This window comes from Anomaloglossus baeobatrachus, chromosome 4 (assembly GCF_048569485.1).
Source record: "Anomaloglossus baeobatrachus isolate aAnoBae1 chromosome 4, aAnoBae1.hap1, whole genome shotgun sequence".
NCBI lineage: Eukaryota > Metazoa > Chordata > Amphibia > Anura > Aromobatidae > Anomaloglossus > Anomaloglossus baeobatrachus.
The window spans coordinates 382,371,376-382,398,036 of record NC_134356.1 but is presented as its reverse complement, the minus strand read 5'-3'; the positions used below and the strand labels follow the sequence as shown (position 1 = coordinate 382,398,036).

Genomic DNA, 26,661 nt, shown 5'->3' with positions numbered 1-26,661 from the left:
TCTAACAAAAAAATAATCATATTTGCAGAAATCAACAATGTACTAATGTTATAAAACATTGTTCTGTTTTTAGGTATTGATAGATTTGTCAAATGCTTCGTATCTTGATAACATGCCACGATGGTACCCACTGAAGGAGCAAAGTGAAAGTATTGATCATGCCAAGTCTCACGCCAGTCACAGCAGTCAACAAGTACCAAAGCCATCAGTCATTAAGAGCAGAAGTCATGGAATCTTTCCAGATCCATCCAAAGGTAATAGAAAAATTATTGTAGCCAATAATAATGTTCTATTATTGCATTTAAATTTTTGTGAATGATGTTGATATGAACATGATATAATATGATGATATATTAACCACCTACCTAATAATAATAGTTCATAAATACAAGTTATCATTAGTAGGATGCAAGGTTCTGACACCTTCACTATATGCTAGAATGAAACTAAAAAAAATATATATATAGCTGGAGAAATAAGTATTCACCAATTTTCTAAGTAAATATATTTCTAAAGGTGCTATTAACTTGAATTTTTCACCAGATTTTGGTAACAATGCATTCAATCCACACAGGCAAAGAAATCAAACCATTGATTTTAATAAATTAGGTTATGTGTAATAATGAGAAATGACAAAGGAAAAAAAATTGAACACATTAAGAAAGAGAGGTGCAAAAAGCCATGGAAAGTCATGACACAAGTTGAAATATATCAGTTGTCAGAATGCAATCCTGCCACTTAGTGAACAATAATATCAGCTGCTTGATTTGATGGCCTATAAAAAGGTTTCACATTACCAAGTTTCCACACAAGAAACATCTCATGATGTGTAAAAACAGTGAGCTGTTTCAAGATCTTTGCAAACTTATTGTTGTAAAACACACTGATGGCATTGGTTATAGAAGAATTTCTAAACTACTGGAGTTTCCAGTGAGAACTGTTTGGGTCAAAATCTAGAAGTGGAAAGAACATAATTTCATCATAAACTGGCCACAAGCGCAAAATTTCAGACAGAGGACTGAAAAGAATTATCAGAATAGTTGTACAAGAGCCAAGGACCACCTGTCGGGAGGTACAGAAAGACCTGGAATCAACAGGTACAATTGTTGTAAGAAAACAATAAGTAATACACTCAACCCATATTGCCTGTATGCACACTCAGCACGCAAGACTCCATTGCTGAACAAAAAGAATTTTCAAGTGATTTAAAGTTAGCTCAACAACATTTAGAACCAAAACTGAACTCTTTGGATGCCATGTTTGGAGGCCAAAAGGCACTGTATATCTCCACAAACACACCACACCAACAGTAAAGTTTGGAGTTAGGAGTTGTTTTTAAGCATATGGCACTAGGATTCTTCATACAATTCAAGGAAGAATAGATAAATGGACAAGTGTACCATGACATTTTTTATAAAAATCTGCTTCCATCTACCAAAATGAGGAAGATGAAATGATGGTGGGCATTTCAGCAAGGCTATGATCCCAAACACAGCTAAGGAAATTTTCAATTTGTTTCAGAGAAAGAAAACAGAGTTTCTACAATGTCTCAGTCTATCACCTGACCTGAATCCAATAGAAAATTTATGAAAAGAACTAAAGCTCAGAGTTCATAGAAGGAGCCCATGGAACCTTCAGGATTTAAAGAGTGTTTGTGTGTAAGAAGAAAGGGCCAGCATCTCACCTGAGCAGTGCAAAATGACTGGTTTGCCCATACAAAAGGTGTCTGATGCTGTGATCACCAACAAAGGCTTTTGTAGGAAGGTATATATATATATATATATATATATATATATATAAAAATATATTTCAGTAAGTGTGTTCAATACTTTTTCCTTGTGTCAGTTCTTATTATTATACATCAATACATTTACAGACATCTATAATTTGATTCATTTGCCTGTGTGGATTGGATGAGTTGTTACTGACATGTAGTGAGAAATTTGTGTCAATGGCACCTTTACAAATATATTTACTTAGAAAATGGGTGACGTGTTCAAAACTTATTTCACCTGTTGTACTTTTGAAGTAAATACCAGAGTGGAGAATCGAGGTGTATGCCGTGCTGTCACCAGAATGGCCAAATGTTCAGGTCTTTGTGTTTTGGAGAAATCAGTCTCCTTCATCAGGACAACAGGAAAAATCAACAGATTGTTGATTTTTTTGTTGTCCTGATGAAGGAGACTGAGTTCTCCGAAATGCTTAGACCTGAATCAAAAAAAATATTGAAATAATCAACATTTGGTTATTCTGGCGACAGTGCGGCATACACCCCGATTCTTCACTCTGGTATTGATTTCAGCACATGCGGGGCTATGGCAGCCGCCATTTCTGAAGCACACTCAGGGGTTGTGACTGGCACAACCCCAATAGGAAATTTCATCCTCCTTGATTAATTCACTTCATTTATCTGGTAAGCCCCTATCTGCACCTTTATCCATAACTTTGCGTACTTTTCAAGTAGACACTTTTGCCAATTTACTTTATACTTTGATTTACAATTTATTTATGCTTTCTAAAGAACATGTCCTTAGTCAGTCAAAAGATATTACAACCGTCTTGACACCAATTATCTACCAACTTTTTTATTTGCTCCTGCTTAATCAATAATGTGTGTATACAGTGCCTACAAGTAGTATTCAACCCCCTGCAGATTTAGCAGGTTTGATAAGATGCAAATAAGTTAGAGCCTTCAAATTTCAAACAAGAGCAGGATTTATTAACAGATGCATAAAACTTACAAACCAACAAGTTATGTTGCTCAGTTAAATTTTAATAAATTTTCAACATAAAAGTGTGGGTCAATTATTATTCAACCCCTAGGTTTAATATTTTGTGGAATAACCCTTGTTTGCAATTACAGCTAATAATCGTCTTTTATAAGACCTGATCAGGCCAGCACAGGTCTCTGGAGTTATCTTGGCCCACTCCTCCATGCAGATCTTCTTCAAGTTATCTAGGTTCTTTGGGTGTCTCATGTAGACTTTAATCTTGAGCTCCTTCCACAAGTTTTCAATTGGGTTAAGGTCAGGAGACTGACTAGGCCACTGCAACACCTTGATTTTTTCCCTCTTGAACCAGGCCTTGGTTTTCTTGGCTGTGTGCTTTGGGTCGTTGTCTTGTTGCAAGATGAAATGACGACCCATCTTAAGATCCTTGATGGAGGAGCAGAGGTTGTTGGCCAAAATCTGCAGGTAGGCCGTGCTATCCATCTTCCCATGGATGAGGACCAGATGGCCAGGCCCCTTGGCTGAGAAACAGCCCCACAGCATGATGCTGCCACCACCATGCTTGACTGTAGGGATGGTATTCTTGAGGTCGTATGCAGTGCCATCCAGTCTCCAAACGTCACGTGTGTGGTTGGCACCAAAGATCTCGATCTTGGTCTCATCAGACCAGAGAACGTTAAACCAGTCTGTCTCAGAGTCCTCCAAGTGATCATGAGCAAACTGTAGACGAGCCTTGACATAACGCTTTGAAAGTAAAGGTACCTTACGGGCTCGTCTGGAACGGAGACCATTGCGGTGCAGTACGTTACTTATGGTATTGACTGAAACCAATGTACCCACTGCCATGAGATCTTCCCGGAGCTCCTTCCTTGTTGTCCTTGGGTTAGCCTTGACTCTTCGGACAAGCCTGGCCTCTGCATGGGTGGAAACTTTCAAAGGCTGTCCAGGCCGTGGAAGGCTAACAGTAGTTCCATAAGCCTTCCACTTCCGGATGATGCTCCCAACAGTGGAGACAGGTAGGCCCAACTCCTTGGAAAGGGTTTTGTACCCCTTGCCAGCCTTGTGACCCTCCACGATCTTGTCTCTGATGGCCTTGGAATGCTCCTTTGTCTTTCCCATGTTGACCAAGTATGAGTGCCGTTCACAAGTTTGGGGAGGGTCTTAATTAGTCAGAAAAGGCTGGAAAAAGAGATAAATAATCCAAACATGTGAAGCTCATTGTTCTTTGTGCCTGAAATATTTCTTAATACTTTAGGGGAACCAAACAGAATTCTTGTGGTTTGAGGGGTTGAATAATAAATGACCCTCTGAATAAACTTTTCACAATTTAAAAAAAAATAAAAAAAGAAATAACATTCTTTTTTGCTGCAGTGCATTTCACACTTCCAGGCTGATCTACAGTCCAAATGTCACAATGCCAAGTTAATTCCGAATGTGCAAACCTGCTAAATCTGCAGGGGGTTGAATACTACTTGTAGGCACTGTATATATATATATATATATATATATATATATATATATATATATATAAATATATATATATATACAGTTAGGTCCAGAAATATTTGGACAGTGACACAATTTTCGCGAGTTGGGCTCTGCATGCCACCACATTGGATTTGAAATGAAACCTCTACAACAGAATTCAAGTGCAGATTGTAACATTTAATTTGAAGGTTTGAACAAAAATATCTGATACAAATTGTAGGAATTGTACACATTTCTTTACAAACACTCCACATTTTAGGAGGTCAAAAGTAATTGGACAAATAAACCAAACCCAAAAAAAATATTTTTATTTTCAATATTTTGTTGCGAATCCTTTGGAGGCAATCACTGCCTTAAGTCTGGAACCCATGGACATCACCAAACGCTGGGTTTCCTCCTTCTTAATGCTTTGCCAGGCCTTTACAGCCGCAGCCTTCAGGTCTTGCTTGTTTGTGGGTCTTTCCGTCTTAAGTCTGGATTTGAGCAAGTGAAATGCATGCTCAATTGGGTTAAGATCTGGTGATTGACTTGGCCATTGCAGAATGTTCCACTTTTTTGCACTCATGAACTCCTGGGTAGCTTTGGCTGTATGCTTGGGGTCATTGTCCATCTGTACTATGAAGCGCCGTCCAATCAACTTTGCGGCATTTGGCTGAATCTGGGCTGAAAGTATATCCCGGTACACTTCAGAATTCATCCAGCTACTCTTGTCTGCTGTTATGTCATCAATAAACACAAGTGACCCAGTGCCATTGAAAGCCATGCATGCCCATGCCATCACGTTGCCTCCACCATGTTTTACAGAGGATGTGGTGTGCCTTGGATCATGTGCCGTTCCCTTTCTTCTCCAAACTTTTTTCTTCCCATCATTCTGGTACAGGTTGATCTTTGTCTCATCTGTCCATAGAATACTTTTCCAGAACTGAGCTGGCTTCATGAGGTGTTTTTCAGCAAATTTAACTCTGGCCTCTCTATTTTTGGAATTGATGAATGGTTTGCATCTAGATGTGAACCCTTTGTATTTACTTTCATGGAGTCTTCTCTTTACTGTTGACTTAGAGACAGATACAGCTACTTCACTGAGAGTGTTCTGGACTTCAGTTGATGTTGTGAACGGATTCTTCTTCACCAAAGAAAGTATGCGGCGATCATCCACCACTGTTGTCATCCGTGGACGCCCAGGCCTTTTTGAGTTCCCAAGCTCACCAGTCAATTCCTTTTTTCTCAGAATGTACCCGACTGTTGATTTTGCTACTCCAAGCATGTCTGCTATCTCTCTGATGGATTTTTTCTTTTTTTTCAGCCTCAGGATGTTCTGCTTCACCTCAATTGAGAGTTCCTTAGACCGCATGTTGTCTGGTCACAGCAACAGCTTCCAAATGCAAAACCACACACCTGTATTCAACCCTAGACCTTTTAACTACTTCATTGATTACAGGTTAATGAGGGAGATGCCTTCAGAGTTAATTACAGCCCTTAGAGTCCCTTGTCCAATTACTTTTGGTCCCTTGAAAAAGAGGAGGCTATGCATTACAGAGCTATGATTCCTAAACCCTTTCTCCGATTTGGATGTGAAAACTCTCATATTGCAGCTGGGAGTGTGCACTTTCAGCCCATATTATATATATAATTGTATTTCTGAACATGTTTTTGTAAACAGCTAAAATAACAAAACTCGTGTCACTGTCCAAATATTTCTGGCCCTGACTGTATATATATATATATTTATATGTATATAAATATATATATATATATATATATATATATATATATATATATATATATTTATATACATATATATATATATATATATATATATATATATAATTTTCTTATTCAGAATATGTTTGAATAATTATAAAGCAGACAAGATTAGAAGAGCATAGATCTTCATAGTTGTAAATGTTGTTATGTCCTGTAGAGTATGCTTTTAGGTTTAGTACCTGTTTTATTAATATAATTCAGAATTTGATATAGGTTATTACTGTACTATATGTACTCAGGCCAAGAATAGCTCCAGATCTTAGAATAAGAAACCTCAAAAAATGCAATTAGTTTTGTTAGTTCTTAATTTTAAAAATGTGGAAACCAGCTAACTTTCTACCCTTATACCTTTAGATATGCAGGTTCCAACTATAGAGAAATCTCATAGCAGCCCTGGTAGCTCAAAATCTTCTTCTGAGGGACACCTTCGTTCACATGGACCATCACGTAGCCAAAGTAAAAGCAGTGTCACTCAGACCCATCTTGAAGATGCTGGAGCAGCCATCGCTGCTGCTGAAGCAGCTGTCCAACAGCTTCGTCTTCAACCAAGTAAAAGACGCAAATAAATTCCTCAGCATGGCAGCTTAATGTTCATCTGTTGCCTTTTCCTGCTGTTCCCCCTTGTTGACCATTATTTGTTGTCACTACTTGTTCACCTTTGTTAACTGTCCTTTATTGTGAAAATTTTGTCCACATCTAATATATGTTACCCGATTTTTGTTTACTGAGATTTAATGAAACTGGCTGTTTCCTCATTGGTTCATTCCTTCATCCAAGTGTCTTCATTTCGTATAATGTCTGGTATGCCCCATAATGTTGATTACATGTCTGACTCTCGTAGGTCCAATCTCAGTGTCATTTCTCCTCAAATTTATTTTAGTCACAACAACAAAACCAGAATTCACTATTTTATTCTTTATACATGCAAAGTGTGTGAGCATTATCTACGTTTACCAAGAAATAACATTACAAAGTTCATACATTATCATTCTAGTGAAACCCATAGCCATACTTAAGACTAATAAATGTTGAACCACCACCAGTCACACCTTTGTAAACACATTGACTCATATCATTTTCAGTGACTGCTTAACATCACTGCACGCCCCATGCCCACATTCTTCATATATGAAATATTAAAAGTGTATTTTTTATGGAATGTAGAATGAACTATTCCTAAGTTTATTTCCTTTAGATTTTGTTTGTTATAGACTGTCAGTAGACCTCTAGTTAGACACACATACTACTTCTGCATGATGATCAACGGTGCAAACCATGAGACTTTTACAGTCAAAAGCTTTGTCTATGGATATGACATGTTTAGGTCATTGATACCTATTCTATAAACTCTAAAATGATAAAATGAGCTTTATAGTAAAAAACAAACAAACATAAAATATACATAAATCTAAATTATCCTTATTGCACACAAGGAAATCTAAATTATTCTTGTGCCCGATTGCACACAATATATTATTCTTTTTTAGAACTGTTTATACTTAAAATATATTTTTGAAAATAGAAGACAGAATAGTAAACTATATAGGGACAAACGTTATGGTGAAATATACAGTATATACATAAATGTAATACATATAAGCAGAGTACATGGTTAGTATTGGGAATATAGAGAGGTCAGCTTCCTCCACTGACCCTCCTATAGTCATAACAGACAAATAGATCTATAATAAAAGTTACAAAGACGTAACAAAAGTATTTCTCAACACTAGAAGTGATGCAGGTTGACCTAATCTTATAAAATAGACAAAATATGATTTTTTTTTCCCAAACTTCAGAGTATGTCTTGAGTACGTGGTAGAAGTACTACCATTGTCCGTATATAGAATCCATAATAAAAACATATAGTGGCCAATCTATTTCTAGATTATCTAAGCAAACACTTTTGGAAACACTAAAATGCTAATGTGTTCAGTGTTGCAGTATATAATAGATTTTTTTTTTCTTATCTGTTAGTTTTTTCTGTGTAAATAAATGACACAGTACCATGAAATGATGGCTCCACATGGTATATCCTTCACCAAGCACTTTTAATGTAAATAATACCATTTGTTTGCCAAGCCTACGGATCCCAGTTGTTTATATTGATACATAATATTTTGGAACTAGTAACTGACGTCCTAAGTGATGCTACTGTAAACCATATTGAATGCACATATTATTTGTTATTGCAGTCAACACCCTAGAGCAAATCGTTTATGAAAAAATGAAAACCTTCCAAGAGAGATAAATGTATTTGTTGCAGAATCTTGTTCTTGCATGTGTTCTCACAGGATTAAAGCCATGGTGGGAAAAAACATTTTTTAAACCAATAAAAAGAAACAGCCAGTTTTAAAGCCCCTTAATGCTGTGCATGTGGTGTCTCTTTGGTGTTGAAAACACTACGTATCTGAATACAGAAAACAACACTTCTGTTTGCATGAATAACATTTAAGCTGCTTCCATCTGAGGAAACATACTATGGGTTTCCATTTCACCCACACTGCCACAGCAGCACATAAAAGCGTTCAGTCTAATTATGCCAGGAAGCAGCATAGACACACCATAGCAGGAGTACTCCCAATTCAAAGAACTCAGTCTGACAATCTGCCTTCACCAGCAAATGACAGCAAAGACCAAAGCCAGCTTGCACTCAAGAAGACGATGTCCGATGGATCCGTCAAAGCAGAAGGTGAGGCAAACATTCACTTGTGTTTTAACATTGCTTCTTTCTTTCTTGGGTTGTCCACTAGTAGGACAACTCCTTCTGATTCCACATTTCCCCCAGGTAAAATAATGAAGATTATAATCATCTCCAGTACCGACTCCCTTCCAGTGATGTCCGGGTGCTGGGACTCACACGAGATTGTGAGCTCCACATCCAATCAGCACCGGCTTCCTTCCCGCCTTCGGACCAAAGAAGCAATCAACAGGAAGTGAGCATAGTTGCAGTGCTTACTTCCTGTTGATTAACTTGTTTGGTCTGAAGGCGGGGGGACAGAATCCTGCGCTGATTGGACTCGGGGTTTGTGTGCTGTCACAACCCCACATGATATTGTAGATAAACATGGCACTTCTGTTTGGTAGATGCTCAAGTAGAATCCAGTCCCGTATCTAGCAAAGAGCAAGTACTTGTCACTCATATAGGTGAATAAACTGGTATTTTATTGAGTAAGCTTGAACAGATGCAGTACAGACATTTCGCTCTAACATAGACCTTCATCAGTGTGCAGTGTAGATGGTCTCCTCAGCTTGAGAGTGAAAGTAGCGCTGGTGTAGATCACACTTCTGTGTGGTCAAGCTTACTCAATAAAATACCAGTTTATTCAACTATTTTAGTGACAAGTATTTACTCCTTTCTTTACAACCCCACGTGAGTCCTGTCATCACAAGATACAGCACCCCTGGAATGGCGCCGATACTGAAGGTGAGTATAGTCTTTATTATGTTACCTTGGGGAAACACATGGAATCATAAAGGGTTGTCCTAGTAGTAGCAACCCTTTTAAAGACCATATCCTCAGAAATGAAATGACTTGGAGTAAAGTGACCTAAATATGTTAGAATAACATCTACCCTTATTTGTTTGTGACAGCTTTCTCTTTATAGAACTGACAATACTGCAACTAAGTGTTAATGGACCTATCCAGAAATAGTGTATGTCTTATTTTAACATAGTGCTTAGCACATGCATGGTCACCAGAACAGTTAGATGTGGAATAAATGTATTACAAAATCCAAGTTACTTTATAGCTTACAAAGTATAAATTAGGCTATTATAGAACACTTGTGGTCAAGCCGAAAAAAACTGACAGGATATCGAAAATTACCTTGAAAAGGGAACTTTCATTTGTGAATGACAAAAAACCTCTCAAATAGATTTCAGAGTCTCCAGAATATCAGCTTCCACTCTCCGATACCTCAAAAACCTACATGCTGTATGGACAACTAAACAAGCAAAGAAAAAGCGATGGAGCGCCAGTCAACAGTATGTAGAGGGAGGTATGCACTAAATTAGCAAGTCCTTCACTTTCATAGGGGACAACGGACCTCTCTCCCCTCATGCCCCAGAATACCCTCTATCAACAAACCCTGAACTTTAAAGGGTAATGATGAATGTTAATGTAACAGTATTCCAATATAATAGGTGATTAATTTAAAAACTTGTGCAATAAACAATAAGGGAAATATAAAAATTATTGATACATCTGAGATATCTAAGCATTTCAGGGTTCTTATTTATCAGTACAAAACTTAAGTAGTGATTTCACGTACTTATATGCCTACCATGCGCAATGGCAGTAATGGCGCTATATAAGTGAATAAATGTGATAATATTACCATCATGCTCCAGTGAGGATGTTCAGTACATTTCATGCTGGTCATTCCAGCACAAAAATAACAAAATTACAACTTACCACCACATATTAAAAACTGTTGGATGTCAAATATCTACTTAAATACGTAGCTCCTAATTGTTTTTTGGTTATGAGTTATGATGACACGTCTCACACTCAGCATGGCCACATTTATATGACTCATTCAAGTACTAAATATCCAATTGTCCTCTTGCATATCATTAACTGTACTCTTTAACTTTAGATACAAAGGTACAATTATATCGTTCATTGTTCTTGCCCTTCTATAGATCATTTATTAGACTCACCTGTTGAGGTAGGTTCACAAAGCTGCAGGTGTGACTGGACACGTGGACCCAGGGCATTGGTACAAACGGCCAGAGGGCACGTGAAGGAGTGAGGACTTGGACACACTGGAACCACAGGACAAGGAGGAATACACAGTATGAATACTTTCAGCCATTAGCCAATTCTCTGCTGCTCTGGAATTAGTGAATTATCTGTCCAAATGGCATGTTGAATTTCCATTATTTCAGATGGTTAATATTAAAATGTAAAAAATTATTGACATCTACTGCCTAAAATGTGTCTGAATACTGTCTCTTAAAAAATATATGCAATCAGGAATGACCCATATCTAAGTAACATCTTGGATTCCCCTCAATGGTCTATTAAAGGGGGAGAATGATGGAATATTTAATAGCACCTTTGTATCCAAAATTACAGGGTAAAGGTAGTTGTAAGAATGAGGACAATTGGATACACATTAAAGGAGTAATATATACAGTATGTGATCTTGTTGAGTGCAAGACGTGTAGCATCATTCATTACACGTACCCGAAAAACATTTAGCAGCAAGTTTTCTGGAATGAGTTTTTAAATTGTGGTAGTAATGTTTTTATTTATATGCTGGGATGCCTGTGTGGGTAGTTTGAATATATAGGAATAATTACTCTTACATTAGAGAAACGCCTCAATAAATATAGATTTAGTATTAGGCATAGCACTAGGAATTAGTGTTTTTCAAAATGTTATTTTAGAGCATCAGGGTAAATACTAGTTGTATTAAAGTGACCCCTATTGATCAAGTGAAGCACTCACTGTTTAGATTTAGGTAACTATGTAGGATTGAAATGTTCTGGATTTTCCATTGAGACTGTTTTGCACCAAAGTGGTTACATTTATCTTTAGCGGTTACTGACTGTGAATTATAAAGCAATGTTTTTGAATGTGTATTTATAAATCAAGCTGTCACTTTGCGTGGTTGTGTAGTTTTTAAGGTGGTTGTGTTTTCCCTGTGTAAATTACGGCATTCTTATAAGCTATTAGGATACATTATGTACCAGGGGCTGCTGGGATTGGAAATCATGAGATTAACATTGCATCATTGCCAGAATCCTGAGCAGTTACTTCCCTTGAGTTGGAGGGCGCGTGATGTTTTCAGCATCAATGTTAAGCGATATTGTGGCCTATAAATATGTGGTCTTTATTAATTTTTTTTTTGTCCAGAGAAAGGAGAAATCTGAAATGAATAGATATCTCAGATTTTTTTAATACATTTTATTGTGTATGACTTTTTATTGTACAAGATTTTAAATAAACCTCTTATTATATTGGAACACACCTAGACTCATGTTCATCATTATCATCTGTGGTTGAGGGTTTGTTGCGAGACGGCACCCTGGGAAATGGGGGACAATAAATAAGTAAAGGCATTTCTTATGTAGCGCACATCTTAGTTTTCACTTTACTAACCATCCAGCAGGTTGGCGCTTCTTCATTTTTTTCTTGCTTGTTCAGTTTTAATTAAAGCTACAATCTAGATTGGAAATGAGACATTCACTGACTGTTTACTTGTGTATTTTAGGACTGCATGTTCCCCATTTTAGATAAGGGAAATTTTATTTATTTTCTTTATCTGGCTTCCATTGTGGTCAACATCAAAGCTACCAAATTTTACCATAATATAATTTACTGTAACTGATACAGGAGAGGAAAACTGATGCACTTTGCCATTACAGTACTAGTGATAGCATGAGCCATTAATTAACAAAACCATAACAAAAAAATAATGCCTAAAAAGTGTCAAGCCAACTTTATGATTTTAATATTTGGAATTCCAAGGTGATATCCTATACAATTATATGCTGTATGGAATAAAATATGTATAATGATGGACATTTTATTAGCCAAATAAACAGCAAAACTTGTAGATAATTTGAGAAAATGTGATCCATCCTCCCCTGCTGGTTCTGGTGATGCTCACACTGATTAGTACAAGCTGCAACTTGTCAGTCCTCCTGCAGCTTGTCAGTCCTGCAACTTGTAAGAGCTGCAGCTTGTCAGTCCTGCGGCTTGTCAGTCCTGCAGCTTGTCAGTCCTGCGGTTTGTCAGTCCTGCGGTTTGTCAGTCCTGCAGCTTGTCAGTCCTGCGGCTTGTCAGTCCTGCTGGTCACAAAGATTGAATTTAGCTCATGAAAACAGGTAGACTCACCAATTCTTGTAGTCTCTAGCTGGACTCTAGAACTATATAGCCATTCTAAAAAGTAATAAAAAAATAATTTTTATTTTAAAAGATTATCTTATTACCAGTAGACCTGAACATGATACAGGATAATCTATGAGCAATTCCAGTTTACAAGTTCCTCCATAACTGACTGAATTGCAGTAAGTGGAACATCAGACAGGAAAATTGGTATCTGTGTATGGGAGGGGTATGGGGCGCACGAGATGTCAGATATTACAAATCCGATATTTTCCTTTTTTATTTTCTATTTGTGTTAAAACTTTTTTACAATATATTCCCTCTAAATGATGTGGTCTCAATGTGTTAATGGTAAAAATTTCAAAAGCCACTATAAATAGATTTATTTGTTATGAGCTTTGTTTCCAAACATTAGAGTGTTGTTTTTAGCTGTTTTGTCGGTTTACAGCTTAGAGAGAACACAACTAATAAAATAATAAGGATATATTCTAATGTATGACAATCACAAATAAACTGTTTTGACTAATATCAGTGGCAATACCATCAAGGTGTCCATCATTTTGGCAGTAAGGATAGTGATACATGCTGGGAAAAGTGTTGGCACAAGCTATGCAGCCTATGTAACTTAATGAATGGATGCTATGAACAATGTCAATAAAGCTCTATGATATCAAGGAGTAATAATGTTCTCCAGGAAACATGTGGCTTAATGCCATATCCATAGTTTACTATGACATTTTCTACATAAAGACTTATTGATAACGTCATATATTGCCAAGTATGTGCCAAAAATGTTAGTAAAAAAATACACCTACAATAAAAAAATTTGTAGGGGAATTAATTAAATCTGGCACATTTTACATCAGTCTTCATCAAAAGTTCCCCAGGGTAAAAGGCATCATATTCATTAATAGATGTATGCAGCTTAAAGAGAACCAACCAGCAGGATTTTCATATATAAAGTAAAGCCAGTGCTATACTGGCACTAAGATGCTGAATGTATTGAATGTATGAATATTATTATTATTAATTATTATTATTACTATTATTATTATTATTATGTAAGCATAGCTTTTGTTCTGAAATTGGATATTTTATTTCGGATATACAATACAGACCTAAAGTTTGGACACACCTTCTCATTCAAAGAGTTTTCTTTATTTTCATGACTCTGAAAATTGTAGATTCACATTGAAGGCATCAAAACTATAAATTAACACATGTGGAATGAAATACTTAACAAAAAAGTGTGAAACAACTGAAGTTATGTCTTATATTCTACATTCTTCAAAGTAGACACCTTTTGCTTTGATTACTGCTTTGCACACTCTTGGCATTCTCTTGATAAGCTTCAAGAGGTAGTCACCGGAAATGGTTTTCACTTCACATGTGTGCTCTGTCAGGTTTAATAAGTAGGATTTCTTCCCTTATAAATGAGGTTGGGACCATCAGATGTGTTGTGCAGAAGTCTGATGGATAAACAGCTGATAGTCCTACTGAATAGACTGTTAGAATTTGTATTATGGCAATAAAAAAGCAGCTAAGTAAAGAAAAACGAGTGGCCATCATTACTTTAAGAAATGAAGGTCAGTCAGTCCAAAAAATTGAGAAAACTTTGAAAGTGTCTCCAGGTGCAGTGGCAAAAACCATCAAACGCTACAGAGAAACTGGCTCACATGAGGACCGCCCCAGGAAAGGAAGACCAAGAGTCACCTCTGCTGCGGAGGATAAGTTTATCCGAGTCACCATCCTCAGAAATCGCAAGTTAACAGCAGCTCAGATTAGAGGCCAGGTCAATGCCACACAGAGTTATAGCAGCAGACACATCTCTAGAACAACTGTTAAGAGGAGACTTTGTGCAGCAGGCCTTCATGGTAAGAAATAGCTGCTAGGAAACCACTGCTTAGGACAGGCAACAAGCAGAAGAGACTTGTGTGGGCTAAAGAACACAAGGAATGGACATTAGACCAGTGGAAATCTGTGCTTTGGTCTGATGAGTCCAAATTTGAGATCTTTGGATCCAACCACCGTGTCTTTGTGCGATGCAGAAAAGGTGAACGGATGGACTCTACATACCTGGTTCCCACCGTGAAGCATGGAGGAGGAGGTGTGATGGTGTGGGGGTGCTTTGCTGGTGACACTGTTGGGGATTTATTCAAAATTGAAGACATACTGAACCAGCATGGCTACCACAGCATCTTGCAGCGGCATGCTATTCCATCCGGTTTGCGTTTAGTTGGACCATCATTTATTTTTCAACAGGACAATTACCCCAAACACACCTCCAGGCTGTGTAAGGGCTATTTATCTAAGAAGGATAGTGATGGGGTGCTACGCCAGATGACCTGGCCTACACAGTCACCAGACCTGAACCCAATCGACATGGTTTGGGGTGAGCTGGACCGCAGAGTGAAGTCAAAAGGGCTAACAAGTGCTAAGCATCTCTGGGAACTCCTTCAAGACTGTTGGAAGACCATTTCCGGTGACAACCTCTTGAAGATCATCAAGAGAATGCCAAGAGTGTGCAAAGCAGTAATCAAAGCAAAAGGTGGCTACTTTGAAGAACCTAGAATATAAGACATATTTTCAGTTGCTTCACACGTTGTTAAGTATTTAATTCCACATGTGTTAATTCATAGTTTTGATGCCTTCAATGTGAATCTACAATTTTCAGAGTCATGAAAATATAGAAAACTCTTTGAATGAGAAGGTGTGTCCAAATTTTTGGTCTGTACAGTATGTGCAAATAAAGTTCCAGGAATGCACTGCTATTTGATTCACAGGTGCAACAGGTGCAGGAATATGTGGATCGGATCTTGCAAGTCATTCACTCCCCTGTCTGCTTCCTGGCTTTGGTAGACACTAGACTTTATCGGCTCCTTCCAGGTATGAGTCATTTCTGTCACGTTATAGGGGCTTGTTCGAAATACAGCCCATACAATCTAGCATCTACTAAGGGCCAGGCAGCAGATAGGGGTGGGAATAGATAGCAAAACCCGACCCATATTTCCCTTTCTGTTGTATATATCAATCAAATATCAGTGCATTACTGGAACTTTCCTTGCACATATTTCTGAAATAAAACATGCAATCTCAGAACAAAAGCTGTGCTTACATGCAGCATCCTAGTGCTAGTATAGCACTTTACTTTATATATGAAAACCCTGATGGTTGGTTCTCTTTAATTTATTTGAGGCCCCTTTTCAGCAGAATCAGGACTCTATTACCACTATGAGCCTGAGTAGATTTTGGCTGCCATTTACACCAATTTTTGCTGTAAATTACAGGGGTTTTGTCAGATCAAGTGTGGCCATGTCTCTATTACCTCCCACCTCCGTGCCATCAACATTTGCAGATAATTTGTGACTGCTATTTGTCAGTTTTCTGAGCCAGAATGAATGATGAGTTCCCTCATATGTATTTCAATGAAAAATTTAATGCAATGACACTTTATAGATCAACGTCTTTCAATAATACAGCAGCCTCTAACTTAGGTCTATTTGCCAGCACCCAATGTATTGTACATATATACACACGATTTCTATGTGATGTCAAACCAATTAGTATAGAGTGTAAGCTGGAAAGGATGGCTGACTAGCTTAATAAATGGTATGTGAGATCAGCCAGTGGGAGGTTAGGAAAATATGGCTTTTTCAGCTTGGACAAAAATGTTCAAATTATCATGCAAAAATATAAAGATACAAAATCACAAGGTACAAAAGATACAAACAAATGGCACATGATGAGAACTGTAAGAAGGATCCTTATGTGTGGAGGAAAGACAATGCTGACATCAATACTGGAAAAGGTTCTTTGTACAGTAGTCAGTGATATACCACAGTAATGAAAGACACTGAAAACATAAAAAAAAGCGCTAAAAAAAGTAAGATCTTAATGGATGTGTATTTTTTAACTATACTAAATATACGTGTAACTGGCTGAAATATTATAGTTCTTCATCTCTGTAAATATATTTCGTAGGGAAAAGTAATTCCAAATGTGTGTGTAGTTGTATGGATCCTTGAATATGCATTTTTTGTCAAAATTGCTTAACGTATTCCCTTGTTAGATACACTTAGTATGCGTTGTAATGTAATTGTCAGTAGAATCGATAGCAACACCACTTGCCAGATCCTTGGCAGCGTATACTTGTGCTTGTTACAGTAGCTTCTGTCTCAGGTTACAAATGATTATACTTACGGCATTCATGTCAGGTTAGATCTTTTCTGATAGGATATTGCAATAACATATTAATGCAGCAATTCTTAGAAGGTCGACAAAATCAGATATGTTTCGGCTGCAATGTATGCCCTTCATCAGGCTGATGACAGTATGGGACGCCACGATATCTGTGGAGCATGAACAGCCTTGTTTTCAGTACATGATTCTTGTTTATTTTGGATTCATATAGATAGTAAAATGATGAATGTCGTCATTTTTCAATCTTAGCATAGAAAGTGAAGAATTAACATTTTAAATGTGATTATACTTAAGCAGGGGTGTAATCATTCCAAATACAGGGAAGCTTTTTTTAAGCAGCTGCAGCATTTTTTGTTGGAAGTAACTTGTGCCCAGTAAGATTACAAAGAACAAAACCACAAATAACCACAAACATTCAGTAGAACATCTGGAAGTACTATATTATATGAATCTTTTATTACCTCTGGACTAGTATAACGATTTTATTGCAATTTATACTATTACTAGGTATTTCATTTCATGAAATGTTATCTTTTTATTGCCTATGCAATAGACTCATCGCTTGATTGATAACACATTAAAATTCAATGTTTACTTTCTTCCATTCAGCAAGACCAGCAACGCACAGGACTACTGAATCTACAGTTTCCACAACGTCATCAGTCAGTAGTTTTGGCAGCGGGTACAGTATGGACAGTGATAGTAACACCACCCAGGGAGATAACAATCTGTTTCAAGTTCCAAGAATGTAAGTAACAATCTTTTCTGTTCATTTCAAGATAAATATATGTACCCATCCACTTCTGCCACATTTACACAAGTACATTGTATCTTTTTCTTATAGAAGAGAAATTTAATTCCATATACTTAACTAAGTAACCTTTTCTTGCAGATTCTGTCACATGTGCTGAAAAATAGCACTACAAACAGCACTATTACTTCTATTAAAATAATGGAAATAGGATTTGGACCCCACATACCCTGTTATATTAGTGGGTTCCATCTATCTCCAATGGTATAACTCATCACCGATGTAGCACTGTGATCAGATTTCCATTGTGAGTAGAAAACACAAACCACATGTGAACGGATCCTTAAAGTGACCCTCCACCCAAAAAATAAATGTGGCTATACATTTCTAATGTATAATAAGTTTACCTAATGTTCTGTGTTCCACTGCCGCTGCCTCCATTTTTAAGATTGGTGCCTCAAGGCATGGTGAGTTATGTGCACAGTCCATCCCTCACCAACAGAAAGGAAAAGGAGGAGTAGTTCTAATTTTTACAGCCATCCTCACATCTTTGTAGTAACCATTTTGGATATGAGGATGATGGTTTGATCTCAGAGATAGAGACAATTGAAGAAGAACACAGGACCTTACGTATAGTGATTATTAGCACTAAAGATGAGAGGATCTTTTGAAATTTTACTAATATTAATCTTTAATTAATTTTAAATTTTAAAATTTGATTTGCATGAAATTCAATACTGGAATGCTTGTAATTGCTTGGAACATACACATGGGGAAGAGGAGAGAGAGAAAGAGAGAGAGAGAACCGAGCTGACCATAAGGACTTCCACTTTATAGATGAGTGAGAGAGAAGACCTTGCTAAGTACAAGAGCTTACACTCTACAGGAGAGCTCGGACCCTGTTAACAATGAGAATTTACATTCTACAGGAGAAAGAGGACCCCGCTGATCATTAGAACTTACACTGTACAGGAGAGAGAGAGAGAGGACACAGCTAACCATAAGAATTTTAAAAAATTAACAGTGAGAGAGGACCTTGCTGATCATTAGAGCTTACACTGTACAGGAGAGAAAGAGAGGACCCTGCTAACCATGAGAATTTACACAATATAAGAGAAAGAGGACCTCGGTGATCATAAGAATCATATAATCATAGAATGATAGAGGTGGAATGGACCTCCGGGGTCATCTAGTTCAACCTCCTGCTCAAAGCAGGATTCACTAAATCATCTCAGACAGATGTCTGTCCAAACTCTTTTTAAAGACTTCCATTGAAGGATAACTCACCACCTGTTGTGGCAGCCTATTCCACTCGTTGACCACCCTCACTGTCAAAAAGTTTTTTCTAGTATTTAATCTGTGTCTGCTCCCCATCAGTTTCATCCCATTGTTTCTAGTCTTTCCTTGTAAAAATGAGAAAAAAACTGATCTCTCTACAGTGTGACAGCCTTTAAGATATTTGTAGACAGCTATTAGGTCTCCTCTCAGTCTTCTCTTGTGCAAGCTAAACAATCCTAAATCCTGTAACCGTTCATCATAGGACAAGGTTTGCAGACCAGTCACCTGTTATGATTCAGAGACCGAGGAGGATCAGAAAAAGGACGAAAACTCGGAAACCCAAAAACTAACCAGAATGGCTGGAACCTTAACGGACTGCAGACCTAATACTGACACACAACTAGAAGTAGCTGTGGGATGTGCCCATGATGACCTGGTCGCCTTGACACAGCCAGAGAACTAAATATTCTTACAGAGAGAAATATTATAAAATCTAATCTGCCTCAGAGCAGTCCCAAAAGATATAGATAGCCCCCCCACATGTAAAGACTATGGCAATATAGGAAAACACCATATGTAGCTAGAGAATAGATTCAGCAAAGATGAGGCCCAAACTATCTGCATAGGAAAGGATAGGAAAGAGCACTGACTGCAGCCGTAAAAACCCTAGTAAATACCAGCACGCCTGATATGGAAAAATACTGAGCCTACACAGGCTCTCCCCCACTGTATCAGTATTCTGGTGTTACTGGGATCCAAGAAAAACACTGATATAAAGGAGGGACTGAATTTAGTACCAAGCATGACAAAACACAATACATAGCAAAACATGGAGCAAGGTACACAGATACTCCCAGGAGGGAATGATCCAACTCCACCAAGAACTCCACACAGGCGAAATAACAAGAAAGTGAAAACCAAAAGCAGAGGCACAAAGACCAACTTATCTGAGAGGAGTTCTGGTTGACACAGAGAAAAGGGCTGGTTTCAGAATGTCCTTAGCACACAGGAGATACATTGAGCACCAGCAAGGAACAAAAGGAAACTACTCAGTTATATAGGCCCAATCCAAATGGCCTGATTGCCAACCCTCCTCAGCTTTCTGTTTCTCACTCAGCAAGTAAACTGCACTACCAGCACTGACCAAAAGAGGGAGCCCCAAACTGGAGTCTAATTCAAATGTATTCACAATAGTCACCATTCTGGTCACTCTTCTCTGAACTTGCTCCAGTTTGTTGATATCTTTTTTAAAATGTGGTGCCCAGAACTGGACACAATATTTCAGATGAGGTCTGACCAAAGAGTTACTCCTCTTAATGACTTCACATGATCTAGAATGTATGCTTCTGTTAATACATCCTAGAATGGTGTTTGCCTTTTTTGCTGCTGCATCACACTGTTGACTCATGTTCAGTCTGTGATCTATTAGTATACCTAAGTCTTTTTCATGCATGCTGTTGGATAGCTCTATTCCTCCCATGCTGTATATGCTTTTTTCATTATTCTTGCCAAGCTGTATGACTTTGCATTTCTCCCTGTTAAAAAACATTCTATTAGTTGCTGCCCATTGTTCCAGCTTGTTTAGATCTTGTTGAATCCTCTCTCTCTCTCTTCTCTAGTATTAGCTATTCCTCCTAGCTTTGTATCATCAGCAAATTTAATCACTTTACCCTTAATTCCTTCATCTAAATCATTGATAAAGATTTTGAACAACACAGGGCCCAGGACAGAGCCCTGTGGTACCACACTTGAGACAGTCTTCCAACTGGAAATGCAGCCATCAAGAGCTTACACTCTACAAGAGAGAAAGAGAGGGCAATGGCAACCATGACCACATTAATCATAAAAGTTTACACTCTACAGGAGAGAAAGAGAACCCCTCTGATCATAAGAATTTACACTCTACAGGAGGACCCCCTAATCATAAGAGCTTACACTCTACAGGGGAGAGAGGACCCTGCTAACCATAAGAATTTACACTCTACAGGAAAGAGAGAACACTGTTGATTATAAAAGCTTACACTCTACAGGAGAGACAGAGAACCCCAGTGATCATAAAAGCTTACACTCTACAGGAGAGAGGATCTCACTGATCACAAGAGCTTATAATCTAAAGGAGTGGAAGGACCTCGCTGATCATAATACATTACACGCTACAGGAGAAAGAGCACCCCGCTAATCATAAGAACGTACACTCTGAAAGAGAGAGAGGACCCAACTGGTCATAAGAGCTTAGACTAAGCAGGAGAAAGAAGACCCCGCTGGTTATAAAAGCTTATACTCTACAGGCGAGAGAAGACCCAACAGGTCATAAGACCTAAAACTCTACATGAGAAAGAGAGGACTCCATTAAGAATAAGAGCTTGCATTTTATAAAAGATAGGGAGACATACTCACTGGAGATGGTAAATGACTGCCTTACAAACTATGCCCCACTGGAATCCACTGATCTGTGATGGCCCAGGTACTGACCACCACTGTACAAGGTATAATAATACAATAGATGTCATTGCTTCAATGCATTACGGAGAGGCCAGAGTGACAACACAAAATTATGAATTAAATCTCAAAATGTACGAATTCACATGAAACTGTGAATTTCAGAAAATTTGATTCAAATTTGATCCTATAAAAAGTCTGTGTGCTCATTTGAAACAAAATAAACAATTTATCTTATAATTTCATCTTTTTAAAAACTGTGAACATTTCGTATAAAAAAAATTCAATAGTAAAAAGAAAAAAATGTATAGTCACAATTTAAATGGTGGGAGGAGAAGAAGGGTGCAGTAACTTAGTTAAAATATTTGCCACAATGGTGTGACTGATGACCCTCCTAGTGACATAACAAGAAAAGAGTAACACTTTTCTTGATACTGTAATTGATCTAATGGATATGAAAAATAACAAACTTCTGAATATAAACCTATACAGGATTGAGTTAGAGATTCCATACAGTATGGCTCAGAATCCGAGGCACAAAATTTCAGGAAGTCGTAGATTCTAAATATATGTGGAGTAATTAGTGTATAAAGCTCTTGCTTATATCACTGACAAACTCATATTTCATTATATCATTTGAAAATTCATATTCCATCACAGGACTTCATACTGGGTCTGAGGCAATCCAGATGTAGGGGTAATTAGATTTTACTTCTCTGTCTAGAATAATAAACATCTGGTTCCTAGAATAGGTCAGCAAGTAGCCACAAAGATTTGTCAGAATATATAAAATTTAGAGAAAAACAAAATAATCCAATTTTGCTTCATAGATCATCCTTCTAATGATTTAGGACAAGAGTTATCTATTAAATAGTCTCTAATTTGATCTTCTAATATTGTCTTGTTAAGCCATATTTTGGGTGTAGCAAATCTCTCATTACATATAATTCCTAAAATGTGTCTTTTTATATAAATTTATACATATTTTTATGTAAAATATATTATATTTTTATTTCTTTCAATTTGAATATTTGAATTTTTCCTCTTTTTTAGAATTGTGTAGAGGGTACTTATCATTTGACATGTCATAGTTATATAATTAGTGAGGGCCAGGTGCTAAAGTCCTCTTCAATGTGCTATGATCAACTCTTTACTAGGACTAGAGTGAATAGAGTGAATCATTTACAAGTCTATGAATGTGTTTTATTTCTGCTCTCCAAGACTGTTTATGAATCTGTAAACTATTTGCTCAGCTCTCTAAGGAGGACTGCGTAGAACTAGTCAGAAATTAAGGTACACACCATCATCTTTGGTGGGGGATTCAGAACCTGGACTTCTATTCATCAAAATTTCTGACATATTACTATTACTTGTATCACAGCTCTGCAATGGGAAACATGATGCGAGTAATACGGCATGTGACTACTATGGCCACTGATAGGCTGCAGAGGTCACATACTGGTTACTGACAAGCTCTTGTATGTAGCAAAGAACTTATGTGCTGAATTGTTAAGAAAAAGGAGAAGCACATGGGGTTTATTTTGGTATTTTATCACATCTGCTGCTGTTTTTACTTTTATATAATGCTAGATCTGTAACCGCATGTCTTGCTTAAAGGACTAATGGCAAATAATTGCAGTATATTCTATCCAGAGTAAAGATAGTAAAGTGAACCTTGAATTATCCTTCAAAATTGGTTTTCGCAATGCAATTGAGTTTGTTAGTGAGAATACATATCCAATGCTAAATGAGACGGTAGTGACATAAAATGTGAAAAATTATTTTGTATTATTCTCATCTATTTTATTTAGTTTTCTTATTGTATACTAGCTCTCTCTATGTCTTAGCACCTCTGATTCCAAGCTGATGTGACCTTGAGACATTCATGCACCACCATGTGGCCAATTCTACTAACCACATAAGATGGCATATCATTACATCATTTTTGCAGACTCGAATCCAAAATTATATGACTTTTTTCACAATTTAAGCCCCTTTCTTGTCTTTCTTCAGAAACATTAATGAATTGGTTCAAAAGTAACCATTGCTATTAACTAGTGATGGATAAATAGTAACTATTCCAGTTTCGATTATTCGTAATGAATACCTAGCCCTATTCCGGTATTTGTCACGAATAACAAACTTAATGCAAGTCATGAGGAACCTGAACATTTTTCTGGCAAATCTTCATGAAAAATGCTTTGTTTCCCCCTTGACTTGTATTAGGTTTGTTATTTGTGATGAATACCGGATTAGAACTTTGGGATTCATTATGAATAATCTGAACATGAATAGTTACTATTCGCCCATCACTGCTATTAACCTATTCAATACCAAAGTCAATTAAAATGGTTTAAATATAAAATATCATATAGGTAGCTTGTCATCAGGACTTACCCTAAGAAAGTGTCACAAACCACCGGGGGGGTCACTCAGAAATCCCCCGCGCTGGCTACCAGTACGTCACAATCGGGGGGTAACAAGTGGGGGTCACCCCTCCTTTATACCTCCCGACCGACAGACAGAGCACGTGACGCGCTCTCTAGCGCCCCTCTTATAGTCAGGCCAATTATGGAATTGCCCGACAATAAGCAAGGAGGCCGCTATACTACTTATGCCGATTATTGAAGGGTCCCCGGTGAGAGTAAGGTATATATTCCCCCGACCTCCGCGGGCGGAATATATAAAATCTCCCCGAATCTCACTGGCCTCCCCACAATAATCCTTGGCACAATTCGCTGCCACCAACCGATTTACGGTAACTATTAGCCGAACACACAGACGTGGGATTCAAGATCGAGATAACAGAACAGCCCAAGATTAATTATATAATTTAATCAGCCTAAAGCACACTAGAAACTACAATATATACAATAGGGAATCTACAGAATATACATATGTCAGAGTACAGTTACAATCAAAGCATGGGTTACAAACAGGCATACACAGTTCCAGCAGTTACCTTGTTGCGTCTGGCCACAGGGGGGCGCTGTACCCAGGTTTCTAGGATCCTTCCCACAGATGTTTCCTACACGTGCCCCCAGCGAAAAGAACACTGGAAAATGGCCGAAGTAGGGTTATCAACCTGGCCAAATCCAGGTCCCCTCCTACCTTCGTGACCTCACAGGGAGCACTGCTCCACCCCTGGCTTGAGTTATGGACAATATCCCAACCTGGAATATGGGCCATAACTTTGCCTGGGAGCGTCGTAGGCGGACGCCAATGCTCTCATTGTGACAGTTATGAATTTAGCTACAGAACGAGGGGACTCATGACCTGTCTGCCAGTTCCCCATTGGCTGATATCACGCCTGGGGCATTTCCCAATGTCCTGCTCCCATAAAAAGGGTGTGCCGGCATCGTCCGCCTGCGGAGACACCATTTTTATGGTTGCCATATTTATCGGAAATATGGCTTGCGAGATATGAACCATTTTTTACTGGAGTCGTTCTGTCTAGCTAGTTCCATAGCCTTGCTAATGAGATACAACTCTTGTTACAGGGTGACGGCAGGGAGTCATCCTGTGTCCTTTGTTCCCACATCACCTAATTTCCATATCACAGGACATGGCCATGGAGGTGTAAGTGGAACACTGAGAACAAGAAGGGAGGGGGCACTGCCAGGGAGTGATAAGAGATTATGACTGGAGTCATAATTCATCTTCATATCCCGGGATTTGCCTCACACCTCCCCCCTTTTGAGGGCGCTAGGGGGCAGCACACTCCGGTGTTCCCCCGTGCGCCCGTCCGCGACCTCTCCTTGTCGGGACAGCCCGTCTGCGTTACCGTGGTCACGGCCCCTTTTGTGGCGAATGGTGAAGTTGTATTGCTGGAGCGCAAGGCTCCATCGCAACAATCGCCCATTCGTCCCAGAGACGGTGTGCAACCAGCTGAGGGGATTGTGGTCCGTCTCCACGATGAAGTGGCGCCCGTATAGATAGGGTTGCAGACGCTGCAGGGCCCACACTATGGCCAGGCACTCCTTCTCCATCGTGGAATAGGCAACTTCCCTTGGTAACAGCTTCCTGCTCAGGTACAAGACTGGGTGCTCTTGGCTCGCAGAGTCCACCTGGCTGAGCACCGCACCGAGGCCGAAGTCACTGGCGTCGGTCTGTACTACAAACGGCCGCGTGAAGTCGGCTGCCTGTAGCACGGGCGGGCTGGACAGGGCGTCCTTTAGGGCCCGGAAGGCTGTCTCGCAGTCCATTGTCCAATCGACTGCAGAGGGCAGCTTCTTCTTGGTGAGGTCCGTCAAGGGCTTTGCCAGGCTACTATAGCATGGAACAAACCTCCTATAGTACCCAGCGGTCCCCAAGAAGGACATCACCTGCTTCTTGGTCCTGGGGGTGGGCCAGGATGCGATGGCTTCCACTTTCTCAGGCTCGGGCTTCAGTGTTCTCCCACCTACCCGGTGACCGAGGTACTGGACCTCGCTCATGGCCAGCTGACACTTTCCCGGCTTGATGGTCAAACCTGCCCGGTGGATCCGCCTAAGCACCTGTGCTAGATGCTCTAGGTGGTCCTCCCAGGTGGGACTGAAGACGGCAATGTCATCCAGGTACGCGGCCGCGTACCCTTCAAGTCCCTTGAGCAGGGTGTTGACCATCCGCTGGAAAGTGGCAGGGGCATTCCTCATCCCGAATGGCATCACCGTGGACTCGTACAGTCCAAATGGGGTAATAAAGGCAGAGCGTTCCCTGGCCTTGCGAGTCAGGGGGATCTGCCAATATCCCCGGCTCAGATCCATGATGGTCAGGTACTGAGCCCCGGCCAACTGATCGAGCAGGTCATCGATGCGTGGCATTGGGTACGCATCGGCGACCGTGACCGCATTGAGCCCCCTGTAGTCCACGCAGAACCGCGTGGTTCGGTCCTTCTTAGGGACGAGGACTACAGGCGAGGCCCAAGCGCTGTTGGATGCCTGGATCACCCCCAGCTTCAGCATCTCGTCAATCTCCTGGCGCATGTGTTGCTGCACCTCCAGGGAGACCCGATATGCTGAACGCCGGATCGGGGGATGATCCCCAGTGTCCACGTGATGGACAGCCAAGTCAGTCCTTCCGGGCTGGTTGGTAAACAACCCCCGGAAGGGGTGTAGGGTGGCCCACAGCTGGGACCGTTGGTCCTCCAAGAGCTGGTGGCCAACCTCCACATCCTCAATGGATCCGCCTGCCCT

General features: G+C 39.1%; 1 protein-coding gene across 5 annotated transcripts in view; it reads left to right on the top strand.

The window, feature by feature from the left end:
* The window catches only part of PCLO (piccolo presynaptic cytomatrix protein), a 540,339-nt gene that overhangs the window by 426,752 nt on the left and 86,926 nt on the right, over positions 1-26,661 (top strand). For 3 of the 5 annotated variants that reach the window (XM_075345222.1, XM_075345224.1, XM_075345221.1), the window contains 4 exons: positions 74-254; positions 6,336-6,530; positions 8,491-8,670; positions 17,629-17,767. In XM_075345222.1, coding sequence (XP_075201337.1) covers positions 74-254; positions 6,336-6,530; positions 8,491-8,670; positions 17,629-17,767 — 695 coding nt within the window. The remainder of the gene's footprint in view (positions 1-73; positions 255-6,335; positions 6,531-8,490; positions 8,671-17,628; positions 17,768-26,661) is intronic. The other 2 variants (XM_075345226.1, XM_075345225.1) reach the window with 1 other exon arrangement.